At 33.7% G+C, this 23,072-nt stretch overlaps 2 protein-coding genes across 3 annotated transcripts; both read right to left on the bottom strand.

Moving 5' to 3' along the window:
• Positions 1 to 338: 338 nt before the first annotated feature.
• LOC132304456 (cellulose synthase A catalytic subunit 1 [UDP-forming]-like) lies at positions 339 to 10,215 on the bottom strand. The gene is made up of 14 exons (XM_059802136.1): positions 9,917 to 10,215; positions 7,964 to 8,159; positions 7,690 to 7,862; positions 6,491 to 6,602; positions 6,192 to 6,378; positions 5,527 to 5,793; positions 5,045 to 5,390; positions 4,064 to 4,201; positions 3,820 to 3,945; positions 3,074 to 3,286; positions 2,705 to 2,969; positions 1,926 to 2,122; positions 1,463 to 1,813; positions 339 to 1,321 (listed from the first exon to the last, which is right to left on the bottom strand). The coding sequence occupies exons 1-14, from the start codon at positions 9,995 to 9,997 to the stop codon at positions 734 to 736; spliced, it is 3,240 nt and encodes a 1,079-aa protein (XP_059658119.1). The 5' UTR covers positions 9,998 to 10,215; the 3' UTR covers positions 339 to 733.
• Positions 10,216 to 16,175: 5,960 nt separating this feature from the next.
• Positions 16,176 to 19,610, bottom strand: LOC132304455 (transcription factor HY5-like). Of its 2 annotated transcripts, XM_059802135.1 has the most exons (5): positions 19,412 to 19,610; positions 18,858 to 19,023; positions 18,466 to 18,622; positions 16,579 to 16,671; positions 16,176 to 16,433 (listed from the first exon to the last, which is right to left on the bottom strand). In XM_059802135.1, the coding sequence occupies exons 1-4, from the start codon at positions 19,503 to 19,505 to the stop codon at positions 16,627 to 16,629; spliced, it is 462 nt and encodes a 153-aa protein (XP_059658118.1). In that variant the 5' UTR covers positions 19,506 to 19,610; the 3' UTR covers positions 16,176 to 16,433; positions 16,579 to 16,626. The 2 variants fall into 2 exon arrangements, with proteins under 2 accessions (XP_059658118.1, XP_059658117.1); XM_059802134.1 differs by having other exon boundaries at positions 16,176 to 16,671; positions 19,412 to 19,609.
• Between the last annotated feature and the right edge of the window lie 3,462 nt (positions 19,611 to 23,072).

Below are 23,072 nucleotides of genomic sequence, written 5' to 3'. Positions count from 1 at the left end.
AATCAAGAAAAATATAGTGTATTTATTGATTGAGTACTGTATAATTATTACTTGAAACCATTCCAAGAAAGGAAAAATAAAACAGACTATGAGATCAATGTCCAATGTTGAAATGTTGCTTTGTAATTTGTAACCAATACATGGATTAGTCATATGGGCTCGTCCGTATGACGAATCCGTAAGGTGTGTTAAGGAATAAGCTGAAAGAAAACACTTGGTTGCAAGTATAATACCATTCCTTCCATGCTTCTTTATCTTCTCTAGTTCCATCCCAGACCAAATGTGTTTACGGCTTAAGTCATAATCTAGTAGTACACAGCCAGAATACACGGTTTGCATTTCCAAGAAATAATCTTTTTTTTTCTTTTAATTTCAAAAGAGCCAATGCCATGACTGGTTCATTACAAGCTCTTGACAATAAATCAACACAATATTACAGTGGCAACAAAAAACAAGCTACAGTTTGGAACAGCTGTCCTTGTAATGAGCCAACATGAACACTTATGGATGAGATAATACAAATTAATGAAGATAAAATAAAATAAAATAAGAGTGGCAAAACAAAAGGGTGTCTCTGAAGTCTATTCATAATTCCTTCAAGACAAAGAGACCCTTCGTACAACATAACTTAGCTCTGCCTGTGGTTTTTCGACACCTTTTTATATGTTTTCTTCTTTATTTACAGAGAGGTAAATGTTGTAGCTTACCTCAACAAAATGATCTTCGAAAGAACTTAACAGTTGATGCCACATTGACCTGCTGAAGCAGATTTTGTGGTGTCCGAAGTAAACGGATCGATCCGCACCCATAGAAGGGAGAATATAGAAGCAAGGAGTATGGACCAGACAATGACAATGGTAGGAGTACGATTTTGCCGACCCAACAAACCTTTGAGAAAGGGATACAGGTGGACGATAACCCATATGGCAAAGAAGAGCTTGCCGAAAAGAGGGCCCCAAGACTGATACCCGCTGTTTATGGCATACGAAACACCAGCCACTATACCTACCATGTTTACAATGAGGACAGTGGTCGGGGGGATGAGAAGAGATGTCCATTTGAACACATAAAGCTCCGCAAAGTCCCCATCCTCGTCAGATGCCTTTGAAGTGACAGTGAAGTTGGTATCAATGCCAGCAAGCACTTTCAAGAGACCTTGGAAGACCGCAAAGAGATGAGCCGATGTACCACCAATGACCCAAAATTGTTCATTTCTCCACCAGTCTTCAATACCAACGCCACTCCACCTAAGCTCCAATATCCCAGTTGCGAAAATGGAGATAAAGAGAAGAATAAACCACATACTAGCAAAGTTGCTTATCTGCATATAAATGTATCAGATTTATAAGAATCCACCATACATAAGTTGAGCAGCATAGAAAATGCTATGATAAAATGCCAGGTTGAAGTTTGCTAGATAAATTAGATAAATTCTGATGATTCAAAGTGGGACTTCACTTACCTCAGGAATGATAAATTTTCCGGTGAGAAGACAGACAGCAGGAAGTATACAGTAAGCAAGCAGTGGGATAGAGGTTAGGGGATAGACAATGGTATTAATGTATGCCAATCTCTCCAAGAGCTTCAGTCTTCCATTGTACCCATACCATATAGGGCAATGTCTGCTCAGCAGAATCTCAATTGACCCCAAAGCCCATCGAAGAACCTGGTTCAGACGATCAGAAAGATTGATGGGAGCAGACCCCTTAAATGCCGGGCGAGGAGGCATGCAATAAATTGAAATCCATCCCCGTGCGTGCATCTTAAACCCGGTCAAAATATCTTCTGTGACGGAACCATAGATCCATCCGATCTGATTGTAAGCAAATAAAGAAGCTCAATCAGTGTGTATTTCAAAGTGCAATCACAATCAATAAAAGAAGCCAGGTATGTATGGTAGATGCCCTCATTACTATCATAACTACCTCTTTGCCCCATTCAGTCTTGTCCTCGTATCCACAGCTAATAACATGGATAGCTTCTTTTAAGAGAGTTGCAGGATTTGTCGATTGTGGAATGCCCCCCATCTCCATAAAGGTGGCAGCAATAAATACCGGAGACTGACCGAATCGCTTTTCCAAGCTCTTCTGAGACATAAGAAGTGATTTCTCATCATCATAACCTGTAGAATACAAGGAATCCAGTTAAGCAACATTAATGCAGCAATCCACTGCCTATAAATTTCTTCTCTCTTCGTTTACTAAGAATACATGTCCTTTGTCCCAATTGGGACTCGAACCCTCAACCTCCTTTTTTGGGAGTTGGAGAAGATACGATCCATCCAAAAACCTGATAATACTGCCCATCAATTTTACCATTAGTTTATGTTAAAATTTAAATGAAATGCAGAACTTAAAATTGTAGTGGGATTTTGTCAAAATGCAGGAACTTTTTTGGGGAAAGGTCAAATTTGGACGAAATGGCTCAAAATCAAATAATGCATCTAAAACTAGGAATTAAATCCCCAAAATTATAAGACAAAAAAATGTCAAAACATTGCTCTAGGATCTCCTTGCCTTCCCATATCCCTCCTCCCCATGCATACATGCGGGTCTGCGTCCATGCATGTGCTAAGTGTAAACTCAGCCTAAGTAATACATGATGTTCAGGTTTATACAACCTACTTGATTCGTGATATCTTGGTTTACCATCTCGAATATTAGTTTGAAGGAAGGCGTGATGGAAATAAAATATATGGACCCACCTTCAACACCCTCTTCAATATCTTCCATATTGAAAATGGGAATGGTGGATTCAGTTCTTTTCATTGCCCTCTTTTTATCAATGTACTTCTTATTGCCACCCTTTCCCTTCTTCCTCGAGCCACAACAACTCTTGACAATAATATTTGGTTCCAAATCTGCCTCTGTTAAAACTGGATCATACCCATACAGAGCTTGCCTGTTAAAACAGCAACCAGTACCCACATAGACTGGACCCTGGATGCCATCCAGCCCTTTCAAGTTGATCTGTAACATAGGACCAAAATACAAATGAATTTAATCATAACCATTAAGAAAAGATTGTTGATAAATAGAATTGCCTTCGTGATGACGCATCAAGTGTAACCTACATCAAAGAAGACAATATTGCGGTTAGCATATCGATCGTGCCAATCAATGCCGTCAAACCGCTGTGGGAACTGCACATAACAGGTTTTCTTTCCATAAGCAGGATCCATCATAAAGCACATGGCTTCTTTAAGAGCTTTGCTGTTATTGAAGTAGTGATCACAATCGACATTCAAAAGATAGGCACCATTGGTCAGGACAGCTGAAACTCGAATCTGTAAACACAACAAAACTAATAATAAATAAACAAACCATCTCATACACAAAATCATGGTACATGGAAACACAGGCCATTCCTCAACGAACAAGAAAAAATGTATTCATTAATTGCCTACATCTTCAATCATATAAATAAACTAGCATCCCTCTGTGTGGAAATGTGATTGGTCACAAAATAACAAGGCAGGCAAAATTACCAGAGAAAAGCATAATTTAAATTACAGCAGTACTGGAAATTTAAAAAAGCACCTCTAATTTAGTAATTCCAAATGTCCAATCTAGTACTTTCGATATGTCTCCCCAACCATCATACTAATGTCATGTGGGTCTTGTCCTATGGTACATTTGCAGTGAGTATAATATCCAAGTTCATAATTATATATAAGAAGTGATTCTTGTCCTATGGTACATTTGCAGAGTAACAACGAGATTAATGGACCCTTGTTATTATAGTCAAACTTACGTTTTTCTTTTTCTTTTTAAAAAAAAAAAAATCCCACATTAACTAAGAGTCATAAGGATCACGAACCAAAGCATTCATTGCTCCGGCTTTCTTGTGATGCTGGAACCCTGGACGCTTCTCACGAGAAACATAAACCAGCCGAGGTAGCTCATTACCATCTGTATCAAGGCCGCCACTGTGCCCTAAAAACACCTGTGTCCATTAAAAGAAAAAATAAATAAATAAATAAAACAACTAAAAATTAGAAATAGAATAAATAAAGAGGTGTAATCTTAAGCCTTAACTACTTTAAAAAAAACAATTACACTACCTGGATCATTCCTGGATGGTCTCTAGGGTTGTTTCCAGGCCAAGGAGTTCCATCTTGCATTGTCCAACCTTCTTCAGGCGTCTTTTGTGCTTTGGCAACAAGTGCATTAATTCGTATCTTGAATTCTTCATACTCTCTCTGTTAAACAAAATGTTTCCAACATTACTACTATAAAGAAAGAAAATCAAATTTCAATGAAAGCCTAATAAGGAAATTCTGAGACAGCCTCAATTATATCATTCATATGTCCTGCCTGTTTTCTACTCTATACATTTAAAATTGATTGATACTTGCCACCCATGTTCGGTTCACACTCTTCCCAAAACCAATGCAGCACAGGATATTATTGACCAATTGAACATACACATCCTAGACCAGTAACAAATGGAAAACAAAATGGAGAGGGCGGGAGTGTGGTCTTGCACTATCTTGTAATCTATTTCATTTGTGATAAGTGTGTTTCTTTTGCAAGTTCTTGTAATCAGGCATGTTATAATATAATTCATGTTTGAACTTAAACAAAAAAAAACTTTTTGTCTATTTTTCTTTAGATTCTCCGCCTGGTACACACCCATGTGCTCTCATCTTTTACACTTAACGGGTCTGCACTGGTCACAACATTTTGTACTAATCATTAGTTTAATCAAATTCTACATTTATACTTGTCACATTTAAAGCATAAAGATTTTCTAATTCCATACGTGATAGATAAAAATTCTTTGCTTCCAGAATTCTCAGAACATTTTTGTTTACAAAGGTAGGTGACAAATCAAACCTATCTCCCATTATGCAACAATACAGAAGTGGAATGTCATCTATTATCACTACTACCTTGCTACTGTTATGATACTGCTATACTTTTGTTTCTTATTGCAGAATGAAGAACAATCACAATTTAGAAAATTGCACTATGCATGTAAAGGCTAAGAGAAACATTGCATTATGCAAGCAACATCAGTTGTCACAGATCTTTTCACTTACCTTCATTGCCCTGCGTTCTTTCACAAAAGAAGGCTGTATCTTGTCCTTCAAGTAATCTATCTTTTGAGCAAAATAAAATTCAGGGGCCCTAGGTTCAATGTTGTGCTTCTTGCAGAAGGGCACCCATTTCCTTGCAAACTCTGACGTCTCAGAGAGGGCTTCAAAGGTTAACATTGCTGACCCATCATCTGAAACATAACAAGAGACTTTGTCGACAGGGTAATCCACAGAAAGAATGGACAACACAGTGTTGGCAGTAACAAGAGGAGGCTCTTTCAAAGGATCCACTGTACTGACAAATACATCTATAGGTGCTAATTGTGAAGGCTCCCCTTCCCTATCATATCTGAGAAAAGAAAAAACCATTGTTGATGTGGTAAGAAAATTAACTAAAGGAAATCTATTTTCCAAAAAACCCATACCAACATTTCAACCACTATTCCTTATAAGAGATTATTTCAAATTAAATGAATCAAACTGACCTCATTGCAAGCCTCTCCAGGTAGGTCTCACGGTTGATGGGATACCATTTTGGGAACTGATCCAGAAGCCAGGATAAGGCAAACCACACCTCGCAGATTACCGATGTCAGCCACAAAGGATAAGCATCCTTCACTGGATGAGTAATACGATATTGCAAGAAGAATCCCAAGATAATCAACCGAAGAATAATCACAACTCGATATGGGGTCAGGTGAGAAGAAGAAATGGGCACAATGCGGCTCATAGGTTGGCGAGCATCATCAGCCCTGAGCCATAAAGAACTTATCAACATTCTGGAGAGAGGTATAACCCAGAGATAATGGAAAATAACACAAATGTATATATGGAATCGAACCCAAAAAGAGAACATAGAAATGGACAATGCTTTACCAAAAATAGAAACAAAAATAAACAATGTACAATTTCCTTGCATCCTCAAAATAATATGATGCATGCAAAGAAATACAGTAGACTTCAAATGCTCCTGGATGAAAATTATTCTCATTTCTCATGTAATGTCTTTGCTCAGTCATCCGTAACACTTCCGTACAATTTTCCTTGCATTCTCACGCAATGTCTTTGTTCAGTCATCCTCAACACTTTTAACAATTATCATGGCCATAATTTGAAGAGAAAACCTATACTAAAAATGTAACATGCTTACATTTGTAGTTCTTCCCCGTTTGATCCCGTACCCTCAATGTCTCCCTTCCCTTCACTGTATCTGTTGGACACTGGTATTATAGTTTTCTCCTGTTTGAGCTTCCAACCTTCAACCCTTTCCTTCCAGTCAACATTTCCAAGGCCATAAGAATTCAAGTCCTTTGAGGGGTCTACAATTCTTACAGGAACTGCGAAAACATATGACATGAACAAATGAACGTCAAAAAAAAGCCAAATAAAAAAATATAGACAACAGTTCATTGGATAATATCTAGTCAACATATCAAGTTAGCAGAATACCTGGCTGCCTTGGATCGATATATGGAAGTGATTTGTCACCTGGACCCAAAGGACCAGATGTAGTTCGTACAGATTGGGTGTCTGGAGTAGCACTGGGAATTTCACCAGATACCTGAGAAATTTTGGGGATATTGATAAGAAAAAAATTAACCAAAAACAATGATCTTGAATCGTTACATGAATTAATGTCCGGCACTAAACTTAATCATGGATACAACACTTGGTTATTGTATAAAGACTCGAGCGCAAAAAGAAACTGAAAAATAAAACAATCAAACTCTCATCTCGCAATGTGAATAGTGTTTTCCTTTGATATAGTACATAAATACTCTTCACAAAATTATAGTTATGAAATTCATTCATTAGTGCACCTAGGTAATAATTGTTTCTTGACATTTACCAATGCTTGGCGCATACAAAAATGTTCCAATAGTAAATCCTTAACTTACTGACTCGGAGTACACATAAGTGAAATGCATACGGCAGTATTCAGTTCTAGTTTTTAATCAGAGAAGTTGTTATGGAAACCAACACACAAGACAAAATCAAGCAACCCTCAGAACTAACAAATTTTCATAATGAACCTACTGCCACTTGAAGTTGGAAGACAAAAATTTCAAGGTACAAGTTTTCTAGCATATTTGACAGAACCAGAAACATGTGTAAGAGAGGAAGGAAACACAAGCCACCAATTGAGAAAAGCAGTATCCTGCAGTGTGGACTCAGGCACATGAGCAGGGTGTGAGTATGTGTCTAAACATCAGTGTGATCAAATCCACAAGCCCAATAAACCGGGATACAGCTATATGTGCAGATTTATTTAAAAAAATATTATTCTTTTATTTTATCGAGTAAAATAATGTTTTTTGGCAAGTGTTCAACATGAATACTTGACTAATTTTCAAGCAAAAATTTTTTTAAGGTTTTTTTTCAAGCAATTAATAAAGCATAATGAGAGAGTTTAAAATAATTATCTTTACTAGGTAAATTTCCAACCAGACATAGGACATGTATCCCATTTCCAAACCTAGGTGTCATATGTCAGACACAAGTACTTAACCCATTAAGAAAAGCCCACATAACATAAAAGTACTGAAAATTTAAAAAGAAATGCAATTGATTTAGACCAAGTTGCAACTCCAGCAATTAAAATGCACATAAATTAGTGTACAAATGCATCAGAAATATTTATCACTTACTGATTGCCCATTGGTCAGAAGGGGAATTGGTTGCTGAGATTCATGTCTAGAAGATGAAGAGAGGTCAGGATCTTCCCCTTGCCACTGGCGTCTTGCCTTGCTATTTCCCCTGAACTCATTCTCCAGGTCATCAACGTCATCCTCTTCATCATCACCCTCAACTCGAGGACTTCCTGATAGATGCACAACCCAACTTCACTCCCAATGTTTATTACTAAACAAAATGATACGAAACTAAGAGAGAATGTGGAACAGATTTAAGTAGAAAGCTGACCTTTGTGTCTCTTATATCTAGTCTTACACTGAGGACAGGCCTGATTTCCATCTTTCCGTTCATACTCATAGCAAGGCCGGCAAACTGGGAAGGCACACTCATTGCAAGCGACAAAGACATCACCGGTGGCTGTAAGTCCAACATTTTCTCCACAAATCTGACATGTCTGGCCATTCAAATCCTTCAGGGGCTTGGGCTACATCATCCCCAACAATGTACAGACTAAATTTAGCAGAGATCTCACAAAGTTGGATATAGACATTAATATAGTAATTGCAACGTAGTTGTACACAAATTTACAAAATGAGTTCCATTTTGAGATATTGTGCAGCTTTGTATGATGAACAATGATTCGCAAAGTCAATTATCCACAAACTCGATTAAGAGTTCAGCTGAATTGAAGGAATTTTAAGTATTACTAGTTACAAACAAGTAGCAGACAATGAGAACCACAAACCTTAACTACAAAAAACATGAGAACATTCTAGATATAGAACAGAATAATGGTTTTGCATGAACCCTGAAACTTTCATAGACTTGAAAATGCGCATTGCAACAGAATAAAGTACACAACGCCTAAATTTTCATTAGGCAAACTAACTGAATAAACTTCAAAACATTATAGCAAATAAACCAACTACCTGTTTTACATGGACGCTTCAAGATTACGTAAAATACCCGTACCATACACATGACACTCGGACAAGGGTACGGAACATGTGTCTGACACTTTTGATTGGACATACCTAAAAAGCACATCCAATCATTTTTTTTATTATTATATTATTGCTTCAAATGAGTTAAATGTCTATTTCAAACACTATGTTACATGAAAACGATATTTTTCTCTAAAGAAATAAAAGAAAATATTAAATAATATAAATATTTTCTTGTGTTCATGTAAATCCGTTGCTTGGACACATACACTATTTGACGATTTGATAAATCTGTTGCTTGGACACATACATGCACCACAACTCATAAAAGCTAGCATACAATAATCTCAAACTACTACACAAGAATGGTCATAGATGAGGGAGAAACTCATAAGAGCCAGCATACATTGATCTCAAACTTCTACACAAGAATGGTTACAGATGAGAGAGAGAGGAGTCTCATCTCAGCAATAGTCAAAAGAACTATGTTCAAAGCAAATCGGTAACCCTAGTAAGAAAATAACACTATTGTTTAATGAATAAAATTATCTGCAATTCACAAATATAGTTCAATTCTCACCGAACTAGACTATCAAGATGTCAGCTTTAATCAATAAGATAACGAGATTAATAAATAAATTGGTAATAAGTCAAACTTATCATAATCCAATCATCAAATTGCACATAAAAAAATCACATTTGATAGGAAATCACCCTGCAATTTCATGAAAACACCAAATAAAAACTTCAACAATCAACAGTTGCAACAAGATCAAAGCCCAACAAAACCAAATCTGAATCACAGATATCAAATTTCCAAATATAACTCAGGCTTCTCAAAAAACGATATGAAAGGAAAGACATTAGAAAAGAAAAAACCATACTTTCAGCTCAAGTCTCACTGTCACACAACCGACAGTTACATCAAAATACATAAATGCAATGAAAAATTAAGTTTTAAGGAACATGTCAAATCTAAGAGTCGGAATCATAATCAATCTGCTAAGAACTTCCTAAATCCAACAGAAGAACCCAAATTTGAGCTGAACACTCTTGTCTATTTCAGCCACCACTCGGATCTAAAACTACAATACATGAGATAAACAAAAAAAAAATGTTCCCAAGAAACAATTTTTAGACTTCAGAACAAAATTGACCAGTACACATTTCCTGATACCATGAAAAGAATCAAATTGCAGCTCAAATTGAACACAAACCAACACCCAGATACAAAACAAAGAAACATTTCCAAAGAAAATGAACTGAAATTCAAAATGGGTATGTAAAAAACACAAACCCCACTATCGGAATCGTGCCGAATTCGAACCAACTCATTCCTGTTGTAAGATCCAGCCACCATTCCAGCATTTGCCTCCATTTCTTAGAAGAAACAGAGCAAATAAAGAGTGAGATACACAACAGTCAAAGTAAGATCTTTATGTCAATATATGGCAAAGATCTTGAAGATCAGAAAGGGTTGAGCTCAAATTGTGTAAAATTTGAGCAAAATGTGGAGATGGGCATTCTCTGATTCCTCGCCCAAATCAATTAGCCATCACTTTTATCTCTCCTTCCAGTTGATATACAGCTTTGCCTCTTGTATCAGTTTCTTCAATTATTTTATTAAAATATTTCTTTTTAATAATGTAAATGTTTTAACTAGCCAAACCGGTAGTCACGGACCGGCTCGGCTTCACAGGCGCGCATGAATTCGGACAGGTTTGATAATATTTGTATCACTCATAATTCATTGAATAAAAGAAAGAAAATACATTAATATTGAAAGAAACTGTACGTTTTGTTTTGTTTTGTTTGAATGTAAAATATTTTTAAATTTTATTTTTTGATATTTGACTGTCATAAAATATTTATGAATAAGAAAAAATATAAAAATTTAACAAAAATAATTTAAATATCAATTTTCGGCAAGTTATTTTCATGCCACACCTGATGGACTTGTCAATGACCTAAACTTTTACCAAATACTGAAAAAAAAATAATAATAATAATATTTTACCTGAAAAAAGAAAGCATTGTCCGAAAAATATATTTTACGTTGAGCCTAAAAGAACATTTCTATTAATTAATAATCAACAACTATGATGAACATTTTTAATAATGGCTAATTTAGGGCATCTCCAATGGACTCTCTGAATTCAGGCTCTCCGAATTTGCCACATCAGCATTTTCTCATAGTCACGTCAGCATTTCCCATAACCACGTCAGCGTTTTAGTATATCCAAATTTTAGCTATCGGATGTACTCCAATGGTGCATTTTCGCTCTCCTAAAATATTAATATTATTTTAATATTTTTAAAATTAAAATAAAATTTATTTTTTAACTTTTTTGAACTAAACAATGAAAGGTTTCTAATATCATTTGAAATAAACAATGAAAGGTTTTTTCCAATGGTGCATTTTTGCTCTCCAAAAATATTAATATTTTAATATTTTTAAAATTTAAAATAAAATTTATTTTTTAATTTTTTTGAACTAAACAATGAAAGGTTTCTAATATCATTTGAAATAAACAATGAAAGGTTTTTTCAAAAAAATAATAATAAATAAATAAATATGTATATAATTATTTAAAAAAAAAAAATTCAAAAAATAGGTTTTGTGCCAATATAGCCGTTAAGGCACTGTTTGGGTCAGCCAAACAGTGCCTAGAACGGCTATATGTCAGTAGGAATATTTTTAAAAGCAATTTTTATTAAAAAAAGCACTTTTATCTAATTTTTTTAAACTTTTTTTTGCCCAAAAAAGCCTTTAAGGCACTGTTTGTGTCAGCTAAACAATGCCTTAACAGCTCTTTGGTTCAATTATTTTGAAGAAAAAAAAATAAAAATAAAAAAAGACCAAAATCAGCCAAAAAAAACTAATTTTTTCCTTTTTTTTCCAACCAAACAGGCCTTACCAAATACTATTCTGGGCTGAAACACTAATTGGGCCAGAATTAAAAAGGAAAAAAGAAAACTGATGTGGGCCCGCATGTTAGGCCCGCAATTCGCCAAACCAATCTTGGTTTTTGGCGACTTGGATCAAGATTATTTTAATGGGTCCCACTTTTTAAAGAGTTCATTGGAACAGCCCATTCTTCAAAATTGGTCAAAAGTCGCCGGATCACTCACCATTGGACCAGCTCTTATATATTTACCTACATTTCATTATTGTAAACATGTTCTAGTAAAAAAATAAATCACATATTTGTGATAGATTTTTACTTCAATGATAATTAATCGCAAATTCACGTCGTATTAATTATCTAACTCCACGTATATATTTGTTTAAATGTATCTAAGTATATATTTGTAGAGATGTATCTGAATATTTACTAACATGTATATTTGAAAATAAATATTAGGATGATTACATTTACCTCCTCTATAAATTGCCTAAATAACGAGAAATATTAAATATTCCGGGAATATGGTACCTGAGGTTATGCTAGCCCTTGGATATGGTGGGGCCTACCACCACATCCATGATCCAACGGCTCCCACTGTATCGGGTACCACATTCTCGGAGTATTTAATATTTTCTCATAAATAACATAGCCCTTCCTTATTATTTCAAAAAATATTACTAACATTTTTTGTCGGTGTTGAATACTAGTTCAATATATATATAAAATAGCATTGTCAAGTTTTTTTTAAAGGCATACTTGAATTTTGAGTAAATTTTGAACACGACAATAGCAGACGAAAGTATAAAATTTTATGTCAAGATAAATCACTATTATATTTGAAACTAAAAGGAAGGTCTAAGTTAAATTCTTCGATGAATATTTTGATGACTATTTAAATTTTATTATTTTAATTTAAAACTTTGATGTAAGATAATAATTTTAGTAAAATTTTTATTTTTATATATTTATCCTTTTTGAATAACTTAAAATCCTTTTCATTATGCACTTTACTATTGCTAAATATACATAGAGAGAAAGCTCAGCCGTGCTGTAGCCTACAAGTCCACAACTCTTCTGACTAAGCCATTTCAATATATAGATATAGATATAGATATAGATATATATATATATGACATCAGCAATAGTTTCAACAAGTTATATGCTGTTAACAGCTGTACTGCTTAAAAAGTAACCGGCTGTTGCCGGTTGCCGCTCTCCGACAACTCCAATGGCTGTCGGTGGACTCCATTTATGCATTTGATTGGTTTATAGTGCACTTGATCATCCCGCAAATTACCAAGATACCCTTTATTCAATTATAGGAGTACATATGAATTTCTTAATCCCATCTAACAAGAGTAGAAGTGAATTAGTTTTAAAAATATAATTTGTATATTTTAAATGTGAATTGAACCTCACTTGTGATGTCATTACAATGATAGCATAACCGATAATGATTTTAGTAATAATAATGCTATAAAACTCCCATAAACTATAAAGAACTTGTGTATCACCCCTTTATTTAATTTTTAGCAATTAATAACTTTGAAATATACAAATTTTTCAAAAATGCCCTTAAGATTAATTGCATTAATCACTTTGATTTTAAAATTTTATATATTACTCTTTGTTTAAAGGGGTAATGTGAAATTTTGTTTTAGTTAAGGTAAGTTTTGTGTAATTAATTTTAAAAGCAATTTAGTAATTTGCAAGATATATTTAAGGTTTGCTGTCACCGTATTAGCAAAGTTCCTGGGGTTACTTTTATTACAAGGAGTGCCATGCAAACGTTATACTGTTAAGGGGGTGTTTGTACAATTAACCCTTTTTTGTTTTTAAATGAATGTTCATTTAAAAAAAAAAAAAATTCAGTAACCAATTTTTAGAAATGCCCCAACAAAACCTTTTTGTGTTATTTTTATATTTTAGGGAAAAACAAAGTACTGAAGTATTTTTAAAATTATTACCAAATATGCCTTTAGAAGTCTTATATTTTGCCACCATACAAAATAATTTCAAAGTAATTTTGATTATGTCAAGTCACGTATGGCAGACGCACAGGTGAACACCTCACTAAATTGTTAGTGATGTTTTTCAACTAGATTCGTAAAATTTTTAATTAAGTCAAAGGTAATTAATCATGAGTTTTTTTTTTTTTTTTTTAATCTTGAGTTATTCAATATTATTACTGCAAATCACTAAGTGAGGTCCAAGATAATTTTTAATATGCAGAATTGAAAGTGCTAGAATATAATATATTAAATTGCACAGGACAGAGTTGTTCAATGTAACATTGACAGGGCTTTTAGAGTCGTTGGATATAAAATATAAGAATAGGTATTCCATCAAATTCTTGTCAGACATATATGCCATCTAAGGGTCAATATTTATTTGTTCAACTGATTTATTTAATTAGGAATCTTATTGTTACATTGTCTTCGTAAATACTTTATTGGTGTCATAGTAATCATGGCATAAGGTTAGGTTAAACCTTAATTATGATTAGAGAATCATTAAGATAAGACAATTCCTCTGTAAACTTATTATGTTTATAGTCATGGATGATGAGATGGACATTTCACTTAAACACCAACATATACCAAGCTAATACATTTATGCAATCTTGTGTCTTAAATCATTGGAATAATAAATTTCTAAATAAACATATGGATACATATAAAATAACATATGTACCAAACTGAATTTAGAATAAGTTCTCTATTATGATCGGTGTATTTGTACTAAAGGGCATCTAGTCCAATAGTATAACTTTTCAATTCTCAAAAAGAAAGGAAGGGATTTGAACTTTGATATAGGCAAAACGTATGAATGATGAAATGGACATTTCACTTAAAACACCAACATATACATACATTTATGTAATTGTAATTATGTGTCTTAATCATTGGAATAATAAATTCCAAAATGGACATATGGGCACATATAAAATGACATATGTACCAAACTTAATTTAAAGCAAGTTTTCTATTGTGATTTATGTATTTGCATTAAAGGACATCCAGTTCAATGATATAATTTTTTCAAACTCTGATATAGGTAAAACGTGTGAGTGCTTTTCTTGTATGACCAAAAAAAACACGGTCCTTGTATACGAGAGAGAGAGACGAGATAGATACAAAGAGTCATCAATAGTTATTGATAAATGACTCTATAAACTACCTAATTGTTATTGGAACATTAATTGCATACGTCTTGGTGAGTGAAAGTGAAATAATATTATTCCAATGACTAATGTTAGAATAAAGACGAGTGGAAGGACTTATAAGCAAAAAAGTGCTACAAAGGGACTCACTTGTAAATAACATATTCTCTAGTGTTACTTTGTAAATATACAAATCAACACGAAACAAGATTACAGTAATATGACACGACACGTGCAACTTAAGGAATTAAGATTTGATACAATATGAAATGATACTTGATACGATACGAAATGATACGATAAAATATGTTGTCATTTTTTATTCTAACACAATATGTTTCTCAAATACATTTAGCTAAACAAATAAATTTTAACACGAACATAACACATTTATTTAACACATTTAGTTAAACAAGTTATAAATAAGTTTGTAGGTCAAATACGACACGTTTAATTACTATGTCAATCCGGATTGACACATATCTTGCCAATTCAAAATCCACTTATCTTGTGTGTTTAATTACTATGTCAATCCGGATTGACACATATCTTGCCAATTCAAAATCCACTTATCTTGTGTTATATTCAAGTTGTGTTCGCATGTCATATCTAAAATTGCCATCAGGATGACCTTTTGGAATGATTTAAATCATACCATCAAGAATTATATTTTTATCAATTATTGAATTAAGTCACACAATCATTCTCAACGAGTACTGCTCTCACGTTCTGAGTGTGCTCTCGCTCCTTTTTTCACTATTTGTAACTTAATTTTATCGCTTTTGCACTTCCATTTTATGTGACTTAGTTCTTAAATAAAAATAAAAAAAAAAAAAAAAAATCCCTTAATTTTTAGCAAAATAACATAACATAGTGATGAAGACTTAAGCTAGCAAAACATAACAACACAAGTTCCATCTGAGAGCAACAAATTAGTATAATACAATACTTAAATACTAGACAGACTACTACCACTACAAAAATGACCTTTTCCATAGCATGAGGACCATTTTAACTAAAAAAAATCAATTTGATGACTATAATCTCTACTTGTACTCAGAAATACTCCAGAAATGCCAACTCAAAACGGAATGAAGTTCTAATTTTTATCTGACAAAGTAAATTATTTACCAAATTCATGGATCAATGATCCTCCATTTGAGGTTCAACCCATCTTAGATCATGAAAATCAACTTTGTGCTCACAATTATTCAGGAATCATGATGCAAGCCCACACGGGCTAGATCCAATGGTTCGGGAGCTTGACACAAGAACTCCATACATAGGAGATCTTGTGTTTGACTCTCTCTGAGGTAGGAAATCCGGATTTAACCGATAAATGTGGCTTGTGGACAATTGCACATAAAAATTCAGGATGCAGACAAAGTCAGCTTTGAAGCAATTTTAAAAGCAAGTTTCAATTTTCATTGCTATGCCTGCATTGTCTGAAATGAAAAGCAATAAGACAGGTCAAACACTCCAACTTGCTTAAACTATAAGTCTAGCATGAGAAAACAAAGTTAGGAACATTGAAGATGGAGTAAATGGAATCATTTTATCATTACATCCATTGAAGATGTAGTAAATGAAAAGGCATCTACAAAAGATTAATCTGTTCTCTTCAATGAAATGCTCATCAAACCATGTCCTCCATATAGAACCATAGAAACAAGAATCCAGGTAAATAGTACTAATCTACTCTTCGCCACTGCAACTTGGTCGCGATTAAATTCACGTGTTGTCTGACATCCACAGAAGTATCATAAATTGAAAGAAAACGAGGGGTAAAAGAGAACCATTTTACACTAATTTAGGATCAACTTTCTTGTGCTATTTGATTATTTCAATATATACACGTAAGAGTAAAAAAAAGGCACAGGGACGCACCCTTTTCCCTTTCGCTCGTGTCTCTCACAAAATCCATATACATAGAACCTACTTCCTCCCCTCCTGAATTCCTGCCGTTGTGTTCTTCAATATCTGTAGCATTGTATCAATAAGCAAAGGTTACAAATGGTTATAAAAAATAAAAATAATAATTAAAAAAAGTTCTAATTAGAACACAAATTAAATAGATTGCAGGTCCAACTAAACAATTATCATGATATCAACCATCTTCTAGCAAAATTCAGCTTGTCAATGTAGCAATTCATGCTATCGATTCTTGAGTTACTAACTAAGATATCTCAACATTAGGTATGAAAATCCTACTCTGAAATTAACACTAACTAACTCAGCACTCCTCGGACCAACACTACCCATATTATATACAAGTGACCAAGCCCGAAATCGTCCAAAATCTAAATCTACAACACCCAGGTCCTCTCTACTTGTTTACCAAAGCAATAAACCTTAATGTAGCAGCCCCTTTCATCATTCAATGTCAAGATGAAGCCCCATCTGGTTTAACTCGTTTTCCAGGACCACCAGCCAATATTGGTCGGCCATCCAAGCATCATAACATACAAGGTACCAAAGTTCCTAATAATATATTTTCCTTCTTGCGTTGGAAGATCCTAAAATTTAACTTGGAGCCGAACCAAACTATAGCCAGGCCCACCAAAGAACTAACAACATTATGCCAAAACCAGGACTCCAATTTAAGCATTCTGTTCACCATTAACAAAGTCATGTCATTAAAAAGAGAACTTTTTTTTTTTCTTCATGAGAATAATACATGAGCAAAAATTATACACTTCGTTTAAATTCTAGGAGGACGATACACCAAAAAAAAAAAAGATAAAAAAAAAAGGGAGAATTTGCATATCCTATAAGTGCACATCACGTCACGCATTCACGATCAAACACTAAGCACCTTCTCAAAAATCAATCATAAAAAATTTTTAAAAAATGTTACGAATCAAAAGGATTTATTTGGAATCTATGCCTCATAATATCCTTAGTCTTATTCCATTTCTTTTCATCTCAAGAGTTCTGATTTTTTCAGATTAAGAAAAAAAATATCCTTCTGGTATATGGCCCATGTCCCATGTCACAACCAAGGTGGGGGCATGCCTATATTGCAACCGCAAACTCAAGATTCTGTCAATCATAGTTATATTTTTAGCTTTATATTATATGGTACAAATTACTACAATTAGACACTCATGTTCCATGTTGGTGCCAAACAAGCTAAGCATTAGTAACTACCAACCAATTGTCCCACAAAATGATAGGTCCACCAAGTACCACATTAATGATAAGCTCCAGTCCTTTCCTCCATTGATAGAGAATACCATGGGTCCATGACCATGACCCTCATCACTTATGCCCAATGATATTATATATTTTTGCTTCCACTATAAATGTAGATATTTTATATATATATACATATAATTGACACTTTTAGTTTATCCAATACACGCCAAACGACTTCTACATCATAGTATATTGAATTTCACAACTACTACGATACTCTCACATCGGCCAAGGAAAGAAGTTCCTCGCACTTATATATGTGGACACCCCTTAACCAAATGCGTTTTGAAAACCGTGAGCATGGAAACTATACAAAGCGGACATTATCTACAAGAGCTGGTGCAAGACATTACTAATTAACACTTAAATACCCAAAAACCCTTTTTGATGACAATTGATCTATAATGTCTAAATCATATGATATTGGGTTTAACTAGATGCTATCAATTTAATATGGCATGACAGATTTAAATGCCGAAAATGCCCTTGAAGGAACCTATTCCATGGTGTGTATGTCTTGATAGTGATGATATACATGCGTATAGAGATGGGGTTATAAGGTTTGAATTGACATACATGTCTAAGCATCTGGTTTTCATTTTGCAACGTGGACAGCCTCTCCTCCAGCTCAGAGTTCTTCTTTTCCAAGTCTTTAACCCTAACCTCCAACTCATTCAAGTATGCCTTTTTCCTCTCCCTTGCTTGCTGTGCTGAAACTCTGTTCCTCAGCAACCTAAAATTCATTTTTTGGACCCCAAACAAACATTAAATCACCATCATGCCACTCTATCACAAAATTCACAAGTAGCACACAATGACTGAAATTACCTAACCAGCACATTGTGGGTAGGTGCAGTGCTCTGACCCAGATCTTGCCACGTCAGATGATAACCATTAGGTGGCAAGATCTGGTTGAGTAAAAAAAAAGGCAAGAAATAAGAATTGAAAACCGGTTCGGTTCGGTTTACCTCTTGAGCCGCTTGTTTTCTTTGTCAGCAGGACTTCTACCCCTCTTCCTTGTCTGAACCCGGTCCGGACCGGCCCCTGAAACGCCACCCCGGCCTGATGCCGACGCGCCGGCTATTTCTCCGCCGAGCTCCGGCACTCTTCTGATCTCATCGTCACTCTCCATACCTTCATAATCAAAGTAAGCCCATTTAATTACAAATCTATCTCGAGATCTTTCTCAGAAATCAACTTTCCCGAGAAATCGCAGACACCCAGATGAGAAAATCTCACATTTAACAAAACCCAGATGGGAAACTCCAAAATTTCTCGAAATTAAAAATGTATAACCACATGCATCTCCAGATTCATATGCACACACACACACATCATGCATGAGCCATCGAGCTACCTCTTTCTGGAAAAATAGATGGTGGCATGTTTGGCAAAAAAAAACTATTCATAATACTATTAAATTCATAATTTTTAAATATGAACCAGCTTCTTATGGTATTATCATCCAGAAATTAGAACTTTTCAAAGGAAAATTTTGCAGAAAGAGAGAGAAAAATCATACCTTCTTTGATTTCAACTTGAGGAGCAGAACTGGAAGACCTTTCACTGCTCGAAGGTCTACTCGCTCCAATAAAACTCGTTTGCTGTTCTTGCATTTCCACTTCAGAAGAAGATACAGAGATAGAGAGAGAGAGCGAGAGAGAGAGAGAGAGAGAGGAGAGTGGGATATTAATGGGTTTGGACTTTGGACTTTGGAGAGACTAATAAAAGAGCGGGATATTAATGTTACAGTGTAGTAAAGAGAGAGTGGGGGAGACAGGTGACAATAAGACAACCGTACGATTGGTTTTGATCTGACGGTTAAAAAGTGATGAGCGTGGAAGTGCGAGAGCCAGAAGGGGATGGGTTAATCAAAGGCTACTGGAAAAGAAGCGTGGAGTTAAGATAGCCGTTGGATCAGGTAATAATCCGACGGCTAGGACACTATTTAATGTCAGATACAATGAATTGGGAGTGGGCAGGGCACGTGGTGGCTTGAAAAGATATGTTTACACTTTACAGTTCTCCATTTTGGAAAAGGTAAAGTGGAAACTATTTTCTATTACCAAAAATGCCCTCAAAAATAAAACCTGGAAACTTCCTACGCATCCAAGAAAATAACAAAAATACAAAAACAAAATTGACAAAAGAGGTTATGCGTAATTGACTAAAAGCTTAATACTCAATCTATTTATAATTTTATTGACGAGATATTGAATTAAGAATTAGGTTGAGTATAATATTAACTGTAGCAGTGTTTTGCTATCAAACTTAAAAATTTAAATTATTAAATGGAGTTGATGCAATTTATACCCATTACACCAAACAACATTAAAACACTATTTTAGGTATGCTCATGAGAGAAAATATTTAGAAAGCATAGATTCGTAGAACAAAATACAGATTTGTTGATACCACAAATTTTAAAAAACGTATAATAATAATATGGCATGAATATGTCAAAAAGTAATAATACAGTATAATATTATATATATATATATGTCTACGTATAATAATTTTTGCTCAATTTATTCACATTATCATGAACAAATTCACTAATTTTCATTATAATATATTATTATATATATAAGTAATTTTGCTAAATGTATCCACATTATCAGGAACAAAATCGCTAATTTGGACTTGGTGCTAAATGGGTGTTATTTTTATTTTCTAAAACTCTATATTGAAATTGCATTAGAATCATGTTCTTAAAAAATAAATAAATAAATTACAAAACTAACTCAATAACTCATCCTGTTTTGAAAATGTCTAAAATATCATTATCATCATTTTTATCTTCATCTCATACAAACAAGGTTGTTTTCTAATTTTCTCTATCGTAAGTTATTTCTCTTACTAAGTTCAATTTTTTAAAAAAGAAAATTCATCATTCTTTACATTGTGATAACTTATCATTTATAAACTTTATTATCTATTCATTAGCTAAACAAAACTCATCCTGTCATCTTTGTTTATATTTTGGCCTCCCAAATTACCTATCTTGTTTATCTTTATGATTTGGCGATTGAAAATAATTAATTAAATGAACCTATAGCTGTCATGAGCGACTCGAACCGCACAACTATGACTTGACTTGTTAGACTCGTAAACATATATACGAACGTGTGTTCGTGAACAAACTCGAGTCTCATAAATATAACTTTTAGCAAGGATTGTTTGGATTTTTAGGTTTTCTTTTTCTTAACAATAATATTGAACTCAAGCTCAATAATGAGCTTAAGATGGGGATCAACATTGAATAGACTAGCAAAACTAGTCAAGTTTGAGCTCGACAAACTGAGTTTGAACTTAGGAAGCACAAAAACTTCTTCTAGGTTGTTATAACGGTGTTGGACACGCGGATACGATTCGAACACGTGTCAGATACGACTAGAAGTATTTTAAAATTAAAATATTTTATTTTTTGATTAGACACGGCATAAACATGGCAAAGATACATAATATTGTATATTGTGGTTGGATATGACAATGCTATGTTTTGGATGCGACAATGATACAACAAGATGATCACTGATTTTGTACCTTATTTTATTTATAAAAAATGGGATTCAATGCACTATAAAATATATTGTGTTAATTAGAAAAATAATATAAATTTAAGAAAACAAAAATAACTAACATCTAGTTTTAAGCTCTAAATTAGTGGTTTCATTCATAATTATATGGATAAAATGAGTAAAAATTATTATCTGTATATATAATAATATATTATATTATTATTTTTTAAAGTATTAATGCCATATCTGTATCCTTTTTTTTTTTTTTATAAGATATGTCGTATCACTGTGTTGGTATCGTGTCGTAATCGTATCTCGTATCTGTATCCGTGCTTCCTAAGTAGGCCTATAAACATATTAGATTTGGACCGGATCGGACCTAATTGGATCTGAATCCAATAAGAGTAATATATGATCCGAATTATTTATGATTAAATTCATATCCGATCCGATTTTGTTATTAACCAAATATCCGATCGGATAAACTGATCCAAAAAAATATAATTTTTTGTTAACAAAATTAATATAAAGAGAGATTAGTAAACAATGATTAAGAAAAAAAAAACAGAGAGAAGCAAGAGAAGAAAAATAAAATATACACAAAAAAAAAAAAGAAAAAAAAAAAAAGGTAGAAAAGTAGCTAGGTATTTGACTTTTTCTTAAAGAAAAATACAATAAAGAGAGACAAAATTGAAAGAGGGAAAAAGAAGAACAAAAAATAAAAAAATAAAATATTTATAATATATTTATACTATATTATATATATTATTCATTTATCGAATTGGATTAATCATAATTCAAATCAGCCCAATTTGAATTATCAAATACACATCATTAACGAATTCTCTCGTATATGTTATTTGAATCCATTGATACGCCTATTAGTAGATTTCACTCATATATGGGCTACACTCAAGCTCTTCACCTTTCACTCCCACATCCAATCAGCCAAATAAGTAGCCACAATCACACCACTACAATCATCCCCTCCCCTCAGGGCCCAATATCTTTGCTGGCCACACTTTTAGTCCGTCTTAGATACCATTTATAAAGATCCATTCTACTGTACGATAAGATACTGTTCGAATGAGTATGGTCTTGTTTTTCGATTTTGCCTAAAAGGTTTCGTACTATTTGGAAATAAAACTATTATATATAAGCATCTTACCTTTACCATGCCAGAGTACGTAACCTGTAGCTCGCCGAGTCTATGCAACCATAGGTCACCACAAATAGTATCTTAGAAAAACCCAATTTACACTATTATCGCACATAAGCATTAAGAGTAACCAAATTGCTAAATACAAGGTGAAAATGATACAGATATATAAGAAATTGGCACACACACACACACACACTTATTCTTGCTTACAATATAATCATCTGGTGTTTGACAGACTGATTTACTAATGTAAATTATACATTGGATCTATTGATCATCATATAAAAGAATTAAGAAGAAAAGATTTTACAAAGAAACAATGGATCTTTCTTGCAACGAAATAAAGCAGTAGACATGACATATCCAAAGATGGTCACGAGAAAGGTCGAGAAATTATTATACGGTTCTAGGCCAATCACTAGCTGATACTCGAACAAATGTGTCAGTTCTATTAAAAAAAAAATTGACTTGCATGTTAGCTAGTGATTGGTCAGGACCAT

Source organism: Cornus florida, unplaced genomic scaffold (genome assembly GCF_030987335.1).
Source record: "Cornus florida cultivar Cherokee Brave unplaced genomic scaffold, ASM3098733v1 CherokeeBrave_3.0.0_Hap2_Chr04, whole genome shotgun sequence".
NCBI classification, from domain to species: Eukaryota; Viridiplantae; Streptophyta; class Magnoliopsida; order Cornales; family Cornaceae; genus Cornus; species Cornus florida.
This window is presented reverse-complemented; position numbering and strand designations above follow the sequence as displayed.

What these genes read in the sequence shown, in the direction of transcription:
- LOC132304456 (XM_059802136.1), bottom strand. Translation starts at nt 9,997, where the DNA reads ATGGAGGCAAATGCTGGAATGGTGGCTGGATCTTACAACAGGAATGAG. An exon ending in TAGATATAAGAGACACAAAG is followed by an intron (nt 7,863 to 7,963) that starts GTCAGCTTTCTA and finishes TGCATCTATCAG; the next exon opens with GAAGTCCTCGAGTTGAGGGT. An exon ending in AGACTGAATGGGGCAAAGAG is followed by an intron (nt 1,814 to 1,925) that starts GTAGTTATGATA and finishes GCTTACAATCAG; the next exon opens with ATCGGATGGATCTATGGTTC.
- LOC132304455 (XM_059802135.1), bottom strand. Translation starts at nt 19,505, where the DNA reads ATGCAAGAACAGCAAACGAGTTTTATTGGAGCGAGTAGACCTTCGAGC. An exon ending in GAAAACAAGCGGCTCAAGAG is followed by an intron (nt 18,623 to 18,857) that starts GTAAACCGAACC and finishes AATGAATTTTAG; the next exon opens with GTTGCTGAGGAACAGAGTTT. An exon ending in AAAACCAGATGCTTAGACAT is followed by an intron (nt 16,672 to 18,465) that starts GTATGTCAATTC and finishes ACAATGCTACAG; the next exon opens with ATATTGAAGAACACAACGGC.